At 36.9% G+C, this 20,185-nt stretch overlaps 1 protein-coding gene across 37 annotated transcripts in view; it reads right to left on the reverse strand.

Moving 5' to 3' along the window:
* The window catches only part of Rims1 (regulating synaptic membrane exocytosis 1), a 489,256-nt gene that overhangs the window by 134,928 nt on the left and 334,143 nt on the right, over window positions 1–20,185 (reverse strand). For 33 of the 37 annotated variants that reach the window (XM_029474748.1, XM_029474741.1, XM_029474765.1 and 30 more), the window contains 8 exons: window positions 15,853–15,983; window positions 12,913–13,084; window positions 12,657–12,810; window positions 11,568–11,639; window positions 7,250–7,406; window positions 6,325–6,450; window positions 4,736–4,798; window positions 563–652 (listed from right to left, as the gene is read on the reverse strand). In XM_029474748.1, coding sequence (XP_029330608.1) covers window positions 563–652; window positions 4,736–4,798; window positions 6,325–6,450; window positions 7,250–7,406; window positions 11,568–11,639; window positions 12,657–12,810; window positions 12,913–13,084; window positions 15,853–15,983 — 965 coding nt within the window. The remainder of the gene's footprint in view (window positions 1–562; window positions 653–4,735; window positions 4,799–6,324; window positions 6,451–7,249; window positions 7,407–11,567; window positions 11,640–12,656; window positions 12,811–12,912; window positions 13,085–15,852; window positions 15,984–20,185) is intronic. The other 4 variants (XM_029474768.1, XM_029474769.1, XM_021157037.2 and 1 more) reach the window with 1 other exon arrangement.

Raw genomic sequence — 20,185 nt, forward strand, 5'->3', positions numbered from 1 at the left:
GCCCTGGCTGTCCTGGAACTCACTCTGTAGACCAGGCTGGCCTCAAACTCAGAAATCCGCCTGCCTCTGCCTTCCAAGTGCTGGGATTAAAGGCGTGCGCCACCACGCCCAGCTTATTTCAACAGAATCTTTATTTTGAGTTTATGGAAGATTATTGTCAGATCCATAAATCTTATTTATTGGTTCAACTAATAGGGAATCAACGTCTCCCCTTCAAATTCCTCAGTAACCTGTGATCTTATCAGCATACTGAAGGCTCCTTGAGTCACAGAATCAAGACAACTGAACAGCAACAGAAAAGGAAGCAGCAGCCGGGAGCAGTTACAAGTTACATCACACCATTTGCAACAACATTCATAGAAATATGCATATGTGTGCTTCACACATATCCACATACACATATCCCTAACAGATGTGTACTAAGGGAAAGAAAGGTGGACAGCAAGAAAGCAGGCGTGAGTGGATAAATCTGCAAGACTCACATAAAACAAAAACAAAATGATTGAAAAAGAAAAGGTCACTGTACAAATGATAAGAAATTCAGAAAGTCTTTATTTTATACCTTTCTCGTTCTGGTGAATGCAAACTAGTATCTGGTCTCAAGCAGTTGGTACTAGCACTCCTAGCCCTGTCAAGAGAGGGCTGCAGCTCACTAGTGCATTACATCCAGTGGTAGAAGAGAAAGACAAAGGAAAGAAAGAAAGACCACGTTAGAGAGGAAAGCATAAAATAATGTTCTTGTTACACAAAATGGCGAATCACTGTGATTCAGTTCATAAGGGTGTGAGAGAGCCACAGAATGATGGTGTAAACGTTTGTTTAGAGATTAAACAAATATTATGCTTAAATTGTGTTGCATAATTTTTTTCAAAAGAAAGAATCTCAGTCTAAAATATGACACTAAGTCACACCTACTTATGAAAACAAAAGAAAAGAAAAGAAAAGAAAAGAAACTGGATACAGGAAGCATTAAAAACAAAATGCCTAAAACTTCATTACAGATGCCACGCCAAAACAAAATGAAGGACATCATAGGAGAAACAACTGCACAGCTCCACTCTTCTGGATCACAGCATTAGACAGGGAAAGTGGGCAGGACCACTTCCCGGTACTCTGACCTCATAGAGAACTCATCAGAAATGCTCAGCATCCTTGAGTTGTAACAAGCATGCTGAAGGGGAATGTCCTGTGTAGTCACTCATCTGGTCTTAGTGTGTGCAGGCAGGCAGGATTGTGATCCACAAAATAAAGTCACACAAATAAAACGAAATGAAATTAATCACTAAAATTAAAATCGACATCTAAAACACGGAGATGATAATGAGTAGGATTCTAACTTCTGAATAGTATGCCATTGAGACACTTATTCCAGGATGTATGTTTACAATTAAATCAGTTTTAGATAGGTTTAATATGGTACAGATTACTGGACATTAATTCAATGTGTAAGATAAATGACATAAAAGAATATAACTTTCATTTTAATGGCTGGGGCTGGGGATGAGTCCAAACAGAGCTCACTGCTGCGGCTCTTACCTGATGCGCCACTGATAGCTGTTCTGTAATAAAGGCATCTTGGGTGGTAATGTTTTAGAATACCTAACAAGATCTCTGGAAACGGCAACACAAACAAGCAGGAAAACAGAAAAATAGACATGAAATAAAGGTCTCTAAAACATTTAAAAAATAACTGGGAGGCCTACCCAAAGCTAACTAAAAGGATCCTTACCAGTGATTTCAGATGTGCCATAATTACTGTCTCAATGCAGGATCAGAATTAACATATGGTGAGGTTATTTCACATTATCAAAGTTATAATTTAATCAGCTCATTTTGGGAAACATCTGAGAGTTTCAAGGATGTATAGACCAATTGTTAGAGCAATACTAATACTAATATTAATCGCTGGTTAAGCTTCCTATGGGGAACAGAACAAACTCAGATTTAAAACTAAAAATCCATTAGATTTGTGTAATTTTGGAGTTAAACCAAAACAAAAACATCAAAGAAGGGAAATCATTAGAATTAAAGGGCAGAAACAAGACCCAAATTTGCTGAGTTTGTACAAGACATATCACATAGCTAGACCTTCCTATAAAGGGTGGGATAAATCTAGTTAATCTAGTTTTTGTTTTAAAATAATCTAATAATGTTCTATACTCTTCATTGCTAGTTAGAAAAATGCATCATCCATTTCATGGCATAAAACATGATAAACCAACAGAGGTGCACATACCCAGACACTAAGTATTTAAAAATCTCCCGGCATAATTGGGTTTACACTAATGCTCACACGAGAGAAAATCCTTTGAGTCCTTAATTTAACAATGGTTTATAATATCTTCCAGTCACAGATGAAGAAAAACAACACAGAAATAGACTATTCATCCTTCATAAAACTCTCTTCTTTTTTGTCCCCCAGTATGGGCAACAACCTTTAATGGCAGATTTCTATAAAAATTTCCAAAGAACTTGCTTCAAAAGATTCCTGAGGCAGGCATAGCATTTCATGCCTACTACACCACCTGAGAAATTTTCCATAAAGGATGAAATTCATAATAAATAATTTGCCAGGAATTTATCAATGTGAGATTTTTTTTATACATTAATTAAAAAACATGCACATTAAGGGTTTTAATTTGCAGTTTTCCATTTCTATTTAAGTCACAAATTATTATTGTTGCAGTAGTTCAGGTAATCAACTGTTAAAGCGGTGAAATAAGACAATAGGCAATGTAGTATGCTTTATTTTGAAAGCACCAATTAAGAATTTGGCCATAAAAATGTAATACATTTCTAAAATTCCTATGAAATCAAACTGTATTATATATCTGTACAAATAGGAGATTACATGTGGGCATATCTGTACCCAAATATTGATTAAATACTTTTAGAAATACATGTGTATGAATACAGAAGATACATGTACATATATTTGAACTCATGATTTTTCTGCTCTTGGACATTTAGTAGTGAGTATTCAAGGGCAGAGGAAAGGAAAGGATTTGAAAGTTCTGGATAAAAACTAGGTATTATGATGCAGTAGTAACTAAAAAAAACAAAGTCAGCAGTTTTACTAGGACCAACCCTACCATTACAAAAATCACAAGAAGTGGGCAGAGAAGCCAGCCATCACACTGGCTGTGAATCTCTGCATTTGGTTGGGAACACTAGCTTTCCTACATCTGTGAAGGTTATCAATGGGCTTGATCAGCCTCGGGTTTACATTGATCAATTTTCATACAAGTGAAGATGACTCCCTAAAGACCTATAAAATCAGTATGCTGATTCAATGTATTAAACAATAAGATATATGGAGTTTGGTCTTATTCGTGGAACAGTCGGGTTAAGGATGATATTATATAAAATGGTGCAGCTAGAAACATATTTTTGCAAGCCCTGATACAAAATAAAGAAAAGAAGAGACGCTTCTTCTATTTAGAATACTGGTATGCATCTCAGGTACACATTAGATACATCTTGAAATAGATAGGGCATGTATGCATACTTTTTCTATATAGTTGCATTCACATAGACAAAAATAGGAGAAAATTTACAGAACTTGTAAACCAATCACTGTACTATGAAACATTTGCTTGGATGAGCATCTAATAGGCCCAGATAGTTTAGCATAATAAAATATTATAATTTTAAAATATTTATATTTATTTTTTTTCATTAGTTGATAGGTAGAACTAACATTTCCTTGTTATTTTCAGGTGGCCCTACAAAACAAGCTCAATAATAACTAGTAGCTGGATAATTTTAGACGTCTAAATTTTAAGTAAATTTTGCTAACCCTGTCTTGATCATGTATTTGATCAGAACTACATGTTCCATAGGGAAACAGTGAATTCTGAGCTTGTTCTGCATTTCAAGTGTGACATTTGAGCTTATTTCCTTTAGCTTTTTAAAAATTATCATTTTATACTTACAAGCAATTTTTAATCCTTCAACTCATTTATTACTTCTTGACATAATGTTGACTTCAAATAATAGTAATTATTAGCTTGCTACAATCTACAAGTAACCACTAAAGAGTGATTTTCACCAGATTTGAAATCCAAGATGCAAGTCTAACATACAATACCATGCTTTAAGCAAGGTGTATCCTGTCCTCATTCTCCCAACTCTAAGTGGTATTGCACTGCTGTACATCTTCATGGAAACATTTGTTTTACAGGGTATCTGAACAGCTAGAGGCCAGGGGTTTAAAGAACCTGAAGGAAAACCATGAAAAATGAACTGAAAACATTTTAATAAAAACAGACAGCACGACAGAACATAATGATCACAGGTTGCAAAAGAAAACATTTAAAAGGCTAAAGCAACGTGGCCATAATCATGAGAACAGTAAACCTGCCCTGCACAACAGATCAGAAACTTTGTGACTAGACAGGTCTTTGAGTCCACATGTGTGTAGGGTGAGCTCACAGTGGGCATTTGCAATCTGAACTGTGTAAACTAGTTCCTCGGGTTCCAAAGAGACTCACCCAGGTTTTGGAATTCTGAATATACTGATGTCAAAATGGTCTGCTTTGCATCGGAAACATTACAATGTTTCCCAAAACCTTGCATCACCTCCATATGAAATAATGTAACTTTGTTTAATGGCTGGGGGGAATTCTACGTGTAGCAGTAATACTACCAAGGAAGAGAGGGAAGAGTAGGAAGAATAGCAGAATGGAAAGCGAGTCATTACACACAGTCACCAGAACCAAATCCCTGTATTTACCTGGTCATGTGTAGGCATTCTGCACTTCGTCCTCGTTTTGCTCTGGGCAGCATGAGAAGCTCACTGCACAGACAGGATGGGTGGTGAGTGAAACGGATAGATCATGAGGAGGCAATAGATGACATGGGTTGTGCCAATGGTGTGCCAATGAGAACATGAAAGGGGGAGAAACCAGATTGTCTGCACTAGCATGTTTGCTTGAGAGGTTAAACAAAAAAGAAACGTGACAGCATTTAAAAATTCAAACAATAGAGTACAAACATTACAGTTGAAGTCCTCACTGTTGCTGACTTACTACTTAGTGATGCAAAACGATCTCATAAAATACAATAGTGAACGGAAAACAACCATTCCCTGCAAAAGGTATGGGAACATATTTCCAATTCCAGTCATTTCAGTAATTAAAATGCACTAATTTGACCTTTCAGATATTAAAATGGAAACCCAATGATTTTATTTCTATTTTAGAAATTTAATGACATGATCATTTCTTTGTAACTAGCAGCCACTGAGAATATCACATTGGGTTTTTCTTAACTAGGATTTTTCAATGACTGAATTATTTTAATTATATTGATTGCTTTGGCCACTGTAACTCTTTGCTCTCTACAACCTCCCTATTTTCATTGGTGCTCAGATGAACTTTGGCTAAACAGGGCTCACTCAATCATTCAACTGGGCTGTATGGACTACGATTTCTTTGACCAAGTCTGTCCCCAGTACCTAATGGGATTCACACATGAAGGCAATGGCACCACTTTCCATTGAAACTGAAGATAGATGCTCAGTTTGGGCTGTGTCCTTAAGTCCATTACATCTGCCATTCAATACCACCTTCCTCTCTCTACACCTCCCTGAACTTTCTCTCCCCCACTTCAAAAGGCCAGAAGAGAACATTCCAATGAATATTAACTCAGTCCCTGCTTAGGCTATGCTTAGGCTGATCTAGTACATCCCTGTGGCAACTTTGACAAGAATGTCTGTAGGCACGAAGAAAAATGTGTTTATTATATAGATTCCTAGTAACAACTTCCACGAAACATTTGTCCATTGATAAATGCAGAGCTAATAATTGACACATCCATAAAATGATCTATCAACATACTTTGTATTTCACAGACATCCATAAGAAGACACTAGATTTAAAAAAAAAAAGTGGCATAAAACAAAAACATCATTGAAGTTTGCACAGTCTGTGGTAGAAATATCCTTGCAGAAGACCATTACCAAAAGCATTTTAATTATATAAACAATGTATTTTTAATTACAAGATAAACATTCCAAATATGTGACCCATGGAGAAAAATATTTAAAAATTGTTCATGTAGCCTTTCTTCTACATCTCAGTTCAAAATCTAAGTCAATGAAGGTTCATAACTAGGTAACCATGACTGAAAAATACAAATATTGCTATAATCTTGACTGAGTGTCTTTGAGAGTTGCAAATGTGTAAGGAATGAAAACTGTTGAAGAGATGTTTCCAATGATGGTGTAATTTAACTCATCCATGTATCGCATTGCAATATTTGTATAGATTAAATCAGAACAAAGGAGTACTGTAGTACTGAGATTCTACTTGGGAAAAGTACCTGTCTGGCTCTGATGAATACTGACTTTCCACATGTCTTGATCTGTGATCGGCCAGGCTTCGGGAGGCATCATGGTGTCGGGTTGGAGAACGTGACCTTCGTGTTGGATGGATTTCATCTAAGCTCCTAAAATGTGCCACAAAACTTCATTTGACAAAACATGTTGTGTTCCCCAAACAATCAACAAGAGTAAGAGAAAACAGACAGACTGTAACTGGCTAACACATGGCCTGGATTAAAGGTGTTGATATCACACCCAATCCAATGAAATAAGAGAACATATTCTCAATTTTGCCTATGTTTCATTTATATGACATTGCTTTGTAGCTATGTAAAAATTTATAATTTTTCTTTCCTTTTTTTTTTGTTTTTTTTGTTTTTTTTTTTTGAGAAAGGGTTTCTCTATATAGCCTTGGCTGTCCTGGAACTCACTCTGTAGACCAGGCTGGCCTCGAACTCAGAAATCCTCCTGTCTCTGCCTCCCAAGTGCTGGGATTAAAGGTGCAGGCGAGTGCACGTGCACGCGTGCACGCACGCGCGCGCGCACACACACACACACACACAGAGAGAGAGAGAGAGAGAGAGAGAGAGAGAGAGAGAGAGAGGAGACACACACAGAGGGGGGAAGGGGATATCTTTGAGCGCTTAAACTTCAAAGAAATAATACTAAATCTCTTCAAAATATATTCTCCTTTCAGGAAATTGTTATTGCTTAGTTTTTGCTTCCCCAGACCCCCTTTCTGCCCCAGCCCCGCCCCTTCACACAGAGCTTTTGGAACCCCTCTAGGAAAAGCAAGGGTTCTGCTAACTAATGGCAAATGGCTTCTAACCATCATTTCATTGCAGCTATTGATCTACCATAAAATACACTGTGGTATAAGAAAAGAAAGTACTGTCAAGAGCATTAAGCCTGCTCCAGACCTACCTCTGTAATGGCACATTTGGTAAACGTGAACGAGGCCTTCCCTGATCATCGCCGCGATGAGGAGACACGGAACGTGAGCGGTGATGTGTGGTTCTTTGCTGCTCTGGCACTGTTAACGTGGTGGCTTTACTCTCTCTAGCACTAGCTCTATAACCCACTGACAAGAGCATACAGATAAAACTTGTTAGTGCTTTTGACGACAGGAGCAGAACACAAAAATGACGAAATTATATCAAAGCAGCCATCGACCTGCTAATGTTGGGTGCCATGCAATCTGTATAGCTTTATCTCCGGAAGCTTTACGTGTATAGACAGGAAGTGTAAGATAAAACATGCATCAAAACACATTACAGTTAGACTCAAAGCTACCATGGAGATAGTAAACACTGACATGATGGTCTATGCCTCAGACATTAGGATGAGTTGGGGCACACTTTTAATATCAAGAATGGATGAGTTAGTGGCTTTTCAGCAACATCAACCAAGCAGCGAGAGAATTATAGTTAATACACGAGTCAATGATTCGAAATCTGATGTTTCTTTTCATTTAATTAATTTGAATTGTTAGGTATTGTTTGTGTGCTGTTTACATGCGGGTGTGCTTGCAGTTCTCTATGCATGAGGATGTGTGTGCATGTAGAGGCCAGAGCTCATCAGTTAGGATCTTCCTCTAATTGTGTTCCACATTATGGAAAATGGTCTCTCGTGGATTCTAGCGATCTATTCTGTTGGGCTACCTGGCCAGTGAACTCCCAGGATTCGCCTGTCTCTACTTCCCCAGAGTTAGGTTCATAAGCACATGCCACCATAACTGCCTGGACTTCTGCTGCACACTTTACTGACTTAGTCATTACTCAAATCCTGATCGTTTCTTCTAAAGGAGAAACCATTTAGTCGTAGTACAAATGTAGTCCTTACAAAAGTATCCTGGTCATTTTAATTGAAAATGACCACATCCCACATTCATTTTAATGAACAAAGGGGAGTAGCTAATTCTATTTAAAGACTGATTGTGACTTTTGTAAGCAGTAAATACAAATTTCAGGGGTAAGTCCTGTATGAGTGGAAACCATGGTGATAATGAAGCAGAGAAATTAACACTGTGAAATCATCAAATCTATACAGAATAGCTAAAACTATCCCTCCTGTGGGTCCAGGAAACATTATTAAATGAACGTGGTTAACCCCACTGCACAGAAACACCAGCTTAATGGCCTTGGCACAAAAATGGGTGTGTCCTTTCTGATTAGATTTGGATAAAAAAAAAACCTCATCTGAAATCCATAATAAGTGCGCACAGTTTTAAAGTGGTGTTTTAATGCTTCTTATGATGCTCATTAATTTTCATCAGTGCAAGAAAAGTGGACAACATGATGTGGTTAAGGAAATGAACTTTCATTTCCAATTGCCTAGAAATGACATGAATCACAGAGACACTTCTCAGCGGGAATACTGAAATCGTCTTCTTCTGTTCTTATTTCCTATTTGTTTTTTTTTTTTTTCTTACTTACTTTAAAACTATGTCATCAAACACCCCTTGCAAAAGCAAGCTGATAATGAGCCATCAGCTAGGTTGACGTGACTGTACCATCCATCAGTAAATTTAAGGCACAGAGGATATCTGTCAGGAAGAACAACTGGGCACTATTCAGAGGAAAAGAGCTCACCTCCTTGAACAGCCTGAAATGACCCTAAAGTAACAATATAACCTTAATGGTATAACTAAAAATATATTTTTTCATTTATAGTCATTTGTCAAATAGTAATGATTACACTTATTTTGAGTGGAAAAAGTTTTTTTTTTTTTGGTCAACAAAAAACTTATTAATGAGTTAACATGTATTGAATATACTTCACATTTTAAAAGGGAACAATTGTATTAATAACTGAACCCAGTGTTTAAATCATTTAAACTTTAAATGGCATCAATTGTGTAAAATAATGGGACATCAATATTTAATTAAGAGTATGACGATCTCAAAATTTCAGTGATGGTCAAGATATGTAAATTGGATCTTTATAATTATTATAAAAAAGTGATGTGTTTTAAAAGAACACATAATTTTTATTGAGTTATTTGTATTATGTAGCTTAAATATTTGTATTATATACTTAAATACTTGTGTATTTGTTAAGAAAGGACTTTATGAAAAACTATTATCCTAAAGCCTTATAGATCCTAAGCGCTTTTAGTAAATTTCTCTTAGGAGTCAAAAACAACTTGTGACTTTATATAGAGAGTATACTGATGGTAATGTACACAATTTTAGTGACTCAGAGTCACTACTATGTGCTGTGACAAACAAAATTTTATATTAAGTGATCATATGTCTATATCCATTTAAATTAATAATTACCTATATCATTATTATTTAGTTTTATTTTAGTTATGTTATATTATAGTTGTATTCATTCTATAAATATTATATAAACACACTAATATTTACCTGTTACGCTGTTATTTACTGTTTGTATTTTTTGATTACTTGATTTTCCAGATTTTAATCATTATTAACAGCATGCAGGCTGGTTTAAGTCGTGAGTTGAAAGGGCAGTTCTTTACCTGTCATCTAAATTTTAAAAATTTGTTCAGTTATAAATTAGAGATTTTAGTCTCTTTTCTGGAACTTACTGAGATGCTCCAAAATGGCGATTTGCCTATGGGCTTCATTCTTCTTAAGCAGTTAAGATGAACTGGTTCATACAACCATAGGAATACAGAACGCTCTACAACAACCAAATCTCATACTTTCTCATCACTGATGCATTTAATAACTACGGCAACATGTAAGCATTGGTTTTTGTATAATAAAGATAATATATCATTCATCAAACACTAGAACGACTAGTATATCTAACAGAAAATAAAGGTATGTTTATAATTCAGAGATTCGTAAGTGATATCCGAGCAATACTCTCATGAGCAGTGGGTCCGTAAGCCATGCTGACTACTCAGAGGAAGAGAAGCTCACCACTTGAATCAATGTTTTAGTTGGTATCCTCCAATACCTCATTTAAAAGGGGAAAAGGTTGAATGCAACATGAGAAACACCCATAGTAGCAACGTTAAGGCTGACAAATCCTAATAATTATTTGATAACTTTCTTAGCAGCAATAGTCGCATTCCTTTTGATATGAATATGACAAAAGATTTTCATTTATAATCATTTTTAGCAATTCAATTTCATTAAATTGTGTAATTTTATAATCTACGTGAGATTCTGATAAAACGTGTGTAACTAGCATGGTCTTTAAAAATAAAAACAGCAAATAGAAAATGTTATCCATCACTATACAGAATTCTTGTTCATAATCTAAGCTAGCCCACATCACTGTTTAATTTAATAATATTTAGACTTTTATACATAAGTACTTTCTTTGTATGACAGATAACAAATATGTGACTTTTAAAAAATCCTCTGTATTTTTTTATCTTATTTAAATGAAGTTCATCCTTCCAAAATGTCTAGACTCTCTCATAAAGCTGATACTACAAATTTTAATGAAACCAATCTCCTTAAAATAAGAGCATCCTCTGCAATGAAGGCATTACAGAAAGGAAGGGCTCATATGCCAATATTGCTCTAATGACTCCCTTAATTAGTCACATTTATATATTCTGGAATGTCTCTTGACAAATGTTTCTTGATCTTATGTACTCCTCCGACAACTCATGAAAAAATGTAAACCCAAACTTTTAAATGTCACAAAATGTTGCCAATTTATACATAGACAAGACATGTACACCAAAGAAATACTGACTCTTTTGAGAGCATTGTCTTACTTTAAGACATATATACACACAGTAGGTATAGCTAGTGAGCACATCACAGAAGCACTGAAAGCTACAGCCATGCCACATGCAATTTTAAACCCTGCCATGCACCTTTCTCAGTATATTCCATGGAAGGCTATGGTATTTTGAGAAATGGGGGTGGGAGGGGGGAGGAAAATCATAGAGATACAATATAAAACACAGGAGAATGAAATTGGATGTAATAAGATTAACAGTATCCTTTCAAAACGACACCCACGTTCTCACTAATGCTCAGAGCACTGTGAAATAGTGGTGTTTGTTTCACCTAACTTAGGCATACTTCTAAGGGAGAGCCCAACTGTAACAAGTAACGAGGGGCGTAAATCCAGAGATGCAGGTCCATTTTAGACATTAACAATGTAAGCCACAAGTCGCCATGGAATAACATAACGCTGATGTTTCTGCACTAAGGACCTCCAGCTTAGTGTCCAGACGGAACCTGGAGGTAGGCAGCGGAAACAAGCAGAGACAGTGGGTGGAGCCATGCCTTTCACCACGCACCTGGAGGCACTACGCCAATACCATCATCAACCTCATAATCTGAGATGTCACTATCACTGATTCGCTGAGATCCTGCACAACAGTAAGGCAAACAGATACCTCTGTGTGTCCACTCGGTTTACGACATGCAAAGGACATAGTTGAACAAGAATAATTTATAGTAAGCAAGGTCTGGCGTTTCTAGAAACGTGTTTGTTTCAAAAACCATTACATTTTTTAAACAAAATTTCTTCCCATATACAACTACACTGAAGGACATTGATGGAATAAAATTTTACTTATATCCTTCCTTGTTTGACTTATATCCTTCTTCATTTTAAATGCTACTCTGAAAGCAGATAGTGAAGTACCTACAATTCATCCTGTACGGAAGAGGATAAGTTCAAACACCAACCATGGCAGCATTTGGCATGCTCAGAATGCTTAAAAATCATTCAACCCCCAATATTAAAATACATATTTATTAGTCACAATACTTATGAATATTAATTTTGAAGATATTATCAACCTGGGACACATTGACATATGATAGACAATGAAAAGGCAAAACAATTTGAATCCAGATTATCAAAGCAAAGCTTCTATGTTTTATCTGTTCGTTCATATATTTACTGATACCTCAAAAATTATTACAGAGGAAAGGAAAGTCCTAATGAGCACATGAATAACAATAAACTCATAATGTCATGGTTTAAAATACATATTTCTCGCCAAAAAGATTAAAACAACACCATATATATATATATATATATATATATATATATATATATACACATACACACATATATCCTTTACTAAGGAGAGAAATGATTCCGCCAGTCAGCCAAACCATGACTCAGGCCATGGGTCAGGGATGACATTGCGAGAATATTAGCGTTCATCTCTTACTCTTCCATACTACATATATTATTTTATTGTGAAACAAAAAAAATTAGTTTGGTTGTATCTCTTTTATAGAGATGAACAATTTTTCTACTAGTTTGCTCTACCATAAAATGCAACTGAAAATAGGTATGTTTTCAGCACCAGTCTATAAGCAGAACAAGGCAACATAATTACTCTCTGCTAACTAAATAGAATTGAACCTACTTTGTAGCTTTTTGCTGGAGCTTTCTCCGTGGATATGCCGCCTGGGCATGAACGGTGATGGCTGAGGCAGAGGTAGTGAAGATTCATCATGTGTCTGGAGTTTATACCAATGGGGCTCATCATCTAAAAGTGCTGTTTCCAATTCTATGAGGATCTGAAACAGGATTTCTCAAATGAAACACAACAGGAAAGTACCCACAATTAGCGTACAGCAAAAGCCGCAGTAAACACGTTCAGCTGATACTGTATACATCACCTCTCCGAGAAATTCACTCTCCTCGTCCTGTACTCTTGGCTGGTCCCACACAGTAATTTCTAACATTCGCTCTCGAAAATCTCGACGATGTACGTGTGAGTAGACAAATGTTTGATTCCATTTTGGCTCTAGAAGTTTCTTTACCGTTTTGGTTCTTCTTTTACTCTTGTCGCTGAAATGTAAAGATGTGTCCTCAATGAGCAAGCCAGACACCGCTGACATGCTGCCCTCTACTGAGGTCACGTGTCATTTAATCAGTGTTTCTGCCCTTTGTCCACCTTTTCCTCGAATTAAGGTTGTTCTCTGACAACTTTATAAAGTATACACACACATAGTGGATTCTCTCTGCTCTTTCTTTCGCCTTTCATCTCATCCCATTCCCTATAAACTTTCCCACCCAACTCCCTCCATGTCCTTCTTGAGATTCATGACTTTTTATGGTATAATGTCATTGTTTAACTGCAGCTGCCTGTGTGCCAGAACTCCTCCCAATACATGCCTGACTGCAGAGGGATCTCTGCCCCATGAGGTGTGTGTGTGTGTGTGTGTGTGTGTGTGTGTGTTGTATGTATGTGTGTGTGTGTTGTATGTATGTGTATGAGTGTGTTGTGTGTATATTGTGTCTGTGGTATATGTTGTGTGTATGTGTGTGTGTAGTGTGTATATGTATGGTGTGTGGAACGTGTGTGTTCTGTGTGTATAGTGTATGTGTATGATGTGTGTGTGTATAGTGTGTGTATGCTGTATATGTGTTTTGGGGGTGTGTGGGTATCTTGTATGTGTGTTGTGTATATGTATATTGTGTGTATTGTGTGTGTATGTATGTGTGGTGTAATATGGGTGTGTGGTGTGTTTGTATGTTTGTGTATGTGTGTGGTATGTGTTTGGATGAAGTATGTATGTGTGTATGTTTATTTTGTGTGTATGTGGTGTGTGTGTGTGTGGTGTTTGTTTATGTGGTATGTGTATATTGTGTGTCTGTGTTTATGTTGTGTGTGTGGTGTGTGTATGTGTGGTGTATGTATGTGGTGTGTGAGCTGTGTGTGTATTGTGTGCTGTGTGTGTTTTGTGTGTGTGTTGTATGTAGTGTGTATGCCGCGAAATGACCTCAGTCAGCCCCCCTCAATTCACAAGAGAAATCAGGGTCCCGGTACAGGTGGGCAGAGAGTCGGCATAAAAGTGACAAACAGTCATGGACACAGAGAGAGTGTGCTGTATCTGAATGTAATGTCAAAGTGAGCATCAGACTTATAAGTGACTTTTACACAAAACTGAGGAATTCATACAAAAAGCTAACAGGAACCAACTGGGAAAAAAAAATCAATGTTAACAACTGGGATCAAAAGCAGCCCCACCTAAGTAAGGTCAGTTTAATCTTAGCAGCCAGGGGCAAGGGCTTCATGCCCTTGCCATAGTTCCAAGTCTAGTCTACTGTATAGTCTACCTTCCCCCTAGGCCATTGCAAATGCCTGTGTATGGGAGTGGCTCAGCTATCTAGTGCTCTAAGTATTTACTCTTGTTGCTTCTTAGACTACAACCTTCCTTCTTCCTAGGACATTGTAAATTCCTGTGTATGGGAGTGACTCGGCTATTGTTCTAAGTATTTGCTATGTAGACTAGCCCTGAGATCACTAGCTCTATTCTAGTAAATTGTAATGCCTGATTTCTTTCACCTCTTACAATACTAGAGGTAATTCTGAATGTTACTGAATAGGTAACATTCTAACTGAATTCCAAGCCCAGGGTCGGCTCAAGGACTGCCTAGGACATTGGAACACTGGTGAAAAGTAATCTAACTTAGCTATATGTCAAAATCAATCCTTTGAGGCATTTATAATAAAACAATACTGAAAGAAAGCACACAGATCCATACAGCCCACTATCACAGGCACAGGTTTGGAGCATTCATTTTACAGGATGCCATTGTTCCAGGAGACTAAGTTTCTGTGAACTTTTCGCCTCAGAGACTGCTTCCAAGCTCTTGGGCCAGTCACTACTAGAGTGGGTGTGGCATGTGTGTGTTTGTGCTTGTGTGTGATGTGGTTTGTGTATGTATGCTGTGTGGATGTGCTGTGGATGTGCTGTGTGTCCTGTGTGTGTGTGTGTGTGAGTGTGTGTGTACACGCATGCTTGTAGCTTCAGTGCAGGCAAACTCTTGCAGGTTTGAGTCCTTGCTTGCCAATGTTCCATCTTGTCAAGACGTTGGAGACTCACAGCATGTCTGCCATTTTATTTTATATTTATTTATTTATTATTTATTTTGGTTTTTCAAGACAGGGTTTCTCTGTATAGCCCTGGTTGTCCTGGAACTCACTCTGTAGACCAGGCTGGCCTCGAACTCAGAAATCCGCCTGCCTCTGCCTCCCAAGTGCTGGGATTAAAGGCATGCGCCACCATCGCCCAGCATGTTTGCCATTATTATTTTCACATTCCTTCCATTTCCTCGTTCTACAATGTCCCACTAGCCTTAGAGGCTCATATAAATGTCTTCTACAAGGCTGAAAAACTAAGCTGTCACTTCTGAACAATGCCTTGAGGTGAGGTTCAATCCCAGAGCTTCATACAAGCTAAGTGTATGCTTTACCATGGAACTACATTTCCAGCCATCCTTTTACTACTTTTACATTATAACATCAAAATCTAAACTGTGCCCATGAGCATTAATAATAATACTACCTAATATTACTGATTTCAATTACAAATGTAAGCAATGGTCATGACATGTACATATAGAGGTGCATTTTAATGAAGTGGATCAACTAACTGATATATTTAAAAATACCATCTTACTTTGAAGTAAAATGTATAAGACACTGTCTTATGGAATAATGCAGTTTGGTCCCCTAAATACTTATTGTACTTAGAAAATATGTCCTAGGAAGGAAAAACAGTTTTCCATTAATACAGAAGCTAGTCAACTTTTCAAAATTCATGTATTACCTTCTATCTGGAAGAAAATACATTTTTACATAGGGATTTCTGGGACGCCCATCTACTCTAGGGGGTAGATCTGTTGCTTGTAGAACATTTACAATCAGCTGATGCCCCACCTTATCATACCACAGCTTCACCTAGAAATGAAGAAAAGGCCATGTAATTTATCAAAGTCATGTGATAACATAATTTTTAAATAAAACATTAGATATCTATTTTTTTACTAGATATTTTCTAAGTTTTTTTAATAGATACTTTCTTCATTTACATTTCAAATGCTATCCCGAAAGTCCCCTATACCCTCCCTCTCCCTGCTTCCCAATCCACTCACTCCCACTTCCTCACCCTGGCATTCCCCTGTACTATAATCTTCCCAAGTTCAAGGGCCTCTCCTCCCAATGATGGCCGACTAGGCCATCCTCTGCTACATATGCAGCTAGAGACGAGCTCTGGGGGAACTGGTTAGTTCATATTGTTGTTCCTCCTATAGAGAACACAGGGCTGCCAATGGAGGAGTTATCATTTTATTGAAAAGATGATGTTCTGACTTAATGTATAAGGGAATTACAGTGATTTGGAAGCATAACCATTAAGAAGTTAACTTTTATCTTATTAAGCATTTTGTGTCTAACTCATAATGGGCAAACCTGCAATATTACATCACATGGTATGTAAATCTAACTAAGCTTGTTCTTTTAATTCTGGTAAAATTGAAATCATCATGGTAGGGTTTTGTCTGTTTATTTGTTTGTTTGTTTGTTTGTTTAAATATCAAAGACAATAGTTGGTGATCACCAATGGCTTTATTTTAAGATCCTTAGAAGTACTTTCCATGCCAGGCTGTGGTGGCACACACATTTAATCCCAGCACTTGGGAGACAGAGGCTGGCAAATCTCTGAGTTCAAGGCCAGCCTGCTCTACAGAGTGAGTTCCAGGATAGCCAGCATACACAGATAAACCCTGTCTCCAAAAACAAAAACAAAACAAAAAACAACAAACAACAAAAATGCAAAACAAAACAAGAGTTTTCTAAAGAGAAAAAGAGGTAAGCTGAAGGATGTTGGAGGAGAAAAATGAAATAAAGTTGATGTGATCATATTGTAATCTCAAAAACAAACAAAAAAAAGAGTAAAACAATAAAGAAAGTGTGTTCTAGTGATACGAGCAGCCAAAGTAAGAGTTGATTAAGATCGAAGGGAAGAGGTCAAGGAGCACATTTACTACAGGCCCACTCTGCACCAGGCACAATTTGTTGTTTCCTGACATTTTTCTCATTTAATATTTCATGAATAAATTTTAATAAGCTAGTAACTGTGAGAGAAAGGAAAACAAACGTGAGGCTTAACACATATATGACACATCAGACAACATATAACACATATAAAACACATCAGACAACATATAACAACACATATATTACACATCAGCAACACGAAGGCTGAGTGATATTCCGAATGAAGTCTTCACGTTAGAACCAAGGGAAAGACATGGCGACCTCAAACTAGATTTGAGCACAAAAAGCAGAGTCTGTACTGGCAACAAGAACAAGACACTAAACTTTCTTCAAGTTTGTCCTTGAAATTAAAAATTAGTTTTAATTTTCTGATTAATTAATAAATTTAAATTCAAATACATAGTGGGGATGTGACAGAATGGAGTCCAAAGAATAAGATGAGCTAAATTAGAGGAAACCTTCCCATCAAAGTAAGGAACAAAATAAGAATTTGGATATGCATGAATCCAACCCTCTGGCTTTCTTTTTATCCTACCAAACCAGGCTTTGACCCATTTTAATGGTATAGGTGAAGAGCAAGAGGTAAGCACAAGAAATAAGTAAATGTCCAGGCAATAAAACAGGTTTCATCATTTGCTGTATTACAAAGAGGATTGAAAAACACATGGAAATAATAGCATAAAATATTTCCTTTGACTTAACAGTCAAAAGAAGAGCTTCAAGACTAACCACAGAAATGCACACACCACCAAAAAAATAAAAACTTCAACTACTCATAGGACAATTTGAAGCAAGGTTTCTTTTCAATTATTATTACAAATATTCCAGTTTCTGATTTTAGTCAATAAGCAATTCTCAACATTGGGCAGTTTATTTCTCCATGGTTCCCCAGGGTAGAATGTAAATCCACAGGGTAGCTGGGCTTGAATAGCATCTGTGCTCTGTTTTCAAAAATAAATGTGCTAAGAAGTTAATGGAATTTTTAAAATTTAAGTGTCTTAGCTCCAGGCTCATAAAGAGGTTTAAAATAATGAACAGCTTTCTATGAATGTATGTGAACACTGCTTTACCCCTGAAACATAGCAAAAGCATGGATATTTTTCCAAATGCTACCATTCCCAATTAATATTTAGAGCTATTGGCAGATTGTGGACATTCTGTCAGGAGCCATCTAGGAGAGTCTAAAAGGCTAGCAGGTAATCTTCCAGCGATGGTTCACCATGGAACGAACGAGCCCTTGGAAGCAAGGCCCAAAGGACATGCCTCAGGAATTGATTTCTGCTATTGATATGCCTTTCATGTCATTATTAAATTACTATATTATTCCCTGGGTCTTAGCCTACCCTATTGGGAAGATTTTCTGCAGATTAATGAAGATGTACTCTCTTGTAGTGATTCTATGCATACAAATAGATGATGTCTTAATTCCTAATGATGATTCCACAAGAATTGCTAAAATTCTACTGGTAATTATTAAGTCCTTCATATTAAGGACTGCAATTTAAACACTATGTAATATGAAATCTGCAATTTGGACTCTGCAGTTCTTCACGTGTCACAGGATAACTGCACTAGATTTATAATTTAGGAAATACAATCCTTTAGACCATAAAACCATTAACTAAAGGTCATAAAAGGGAAAGAGTGATGTATTGCAGGTACAAGAACAGAAGAAGGAGAAACATTGACTGGGTTTATCTGTACAAAACTTCAATGTTAACTTAGACATAAGAATTATAGTTTTAGACTCTCAATGAGCTTGTGCAGCAAGTGACAGATAATGAATATATAGCTAAATGAAAGCATATGTGAACATCTCTGTTGTAAATGTCTTACCCAATTTATGATTTCAATTTCTGATTAAACTTGTGGTGATCTTTTGATAATTGGAGTACCATGTGATCCTGGGAAGATACTAGAACTAGGAACGATGACATGAGAAGGAAGAAGGGAAGAACTGGATTAGAAGAACTCAGGAGAGACAAGAATTAGGGAGGCAGAAAGAGAATAAAATAGAAGCATTACAGAGACGAGGGGCTGAGCAGAAGAGGAGAAGGAGCTGCAGAGAGAGCAGAAAGCAGCAGCCAGGCTTTTCGTACAATGAGACAGGTTTCTAAAATTCTTTTAGCAATAGACAGATAGAAGCTTTTTCTTTCTCTATGCAGTAAAGGTTGAGCTCTTTTTTTTTTTTTCATCCAGAATGAGTGAGCTCTTTCTGTGTTGGTGCATGCGCAATGAATCCGGCTTATGGAAGCTTTTGCTCTTTCCAATATATATATTCCATATAGAGACATGTAGATGCATATGTGTAAGTGTTTAAGTATGAGATAAGTAGCTTAGAAGGTGTATGACTATGTGCACATGATTGTGTATATGAATGTATGTGTGCTTATGCATATTTGCTCGTGTGAAAGTCTTTCCTTTTAGTAGGTTGAATAAAAGTTTTGTTCAATAAAAGTTTTATTGCTCCAAAAAATTACTCCCCCTTGCCTAGCCAGTGAGAGGCAAGGCTTCAGGTCAAGAGAGAAAGATGCCATACCAATTAATCCTTAACTTATTCGTCCTGCTGTTAAACAACAGGTTCTAATTCCCCCAGAGGCCTACAGCTTCTGGCTTCAGAGTAACTTAAGAGTTAAGGTGGAAAATAACCAAACAAAGAGAGTGAAAGTAACATTTTCCCCCCTAGTGCTTAATCAAGCACAGAGATTTATAAAGTAAATAACAGAGAGATAGAGAGTTAAGTTCCCTCAGTGCTTAATGAAGCATAGGACTGTAACAAAGGGTTAATATTTTAGCACAGAGCAATAAGAAAGAATGAAATATCCATCACTTAATGAAGCACATAACAATGGCAAAGAGTTAAATTTAACACAGAACAGGAAGACAGATGTAAGGAGTAAAATGAAGCATAGAAGGTTACAGAGAAAGAAGCCAGCAGTTATCAGCCCCAGAAAACAAGAGTGATAACTCTCCAGAAACCAACAGCTTCAACACCTAGCACAAACAGGAATGGCTTGTGCTGTAAGATCGAGAATTGACAAGTGGGACCTCATGAAACTGCAAAGCTTCTGCAAGGCAAAAGACACCATCAATAAGACAAAAAA

The sequence above is a fragment of the Mus caroli genome, chromosome 1, assembly GCF_900094665.2.
Source record: "Mus caroli chromosome 1, CAROLI_EIJ_v1.1, whole genome shotgun sequence".
NCBI lineage: Eukaryota > Metazoa > Chordata > Mammalia > Rodentia > Muridae > Mus > Mus caroli.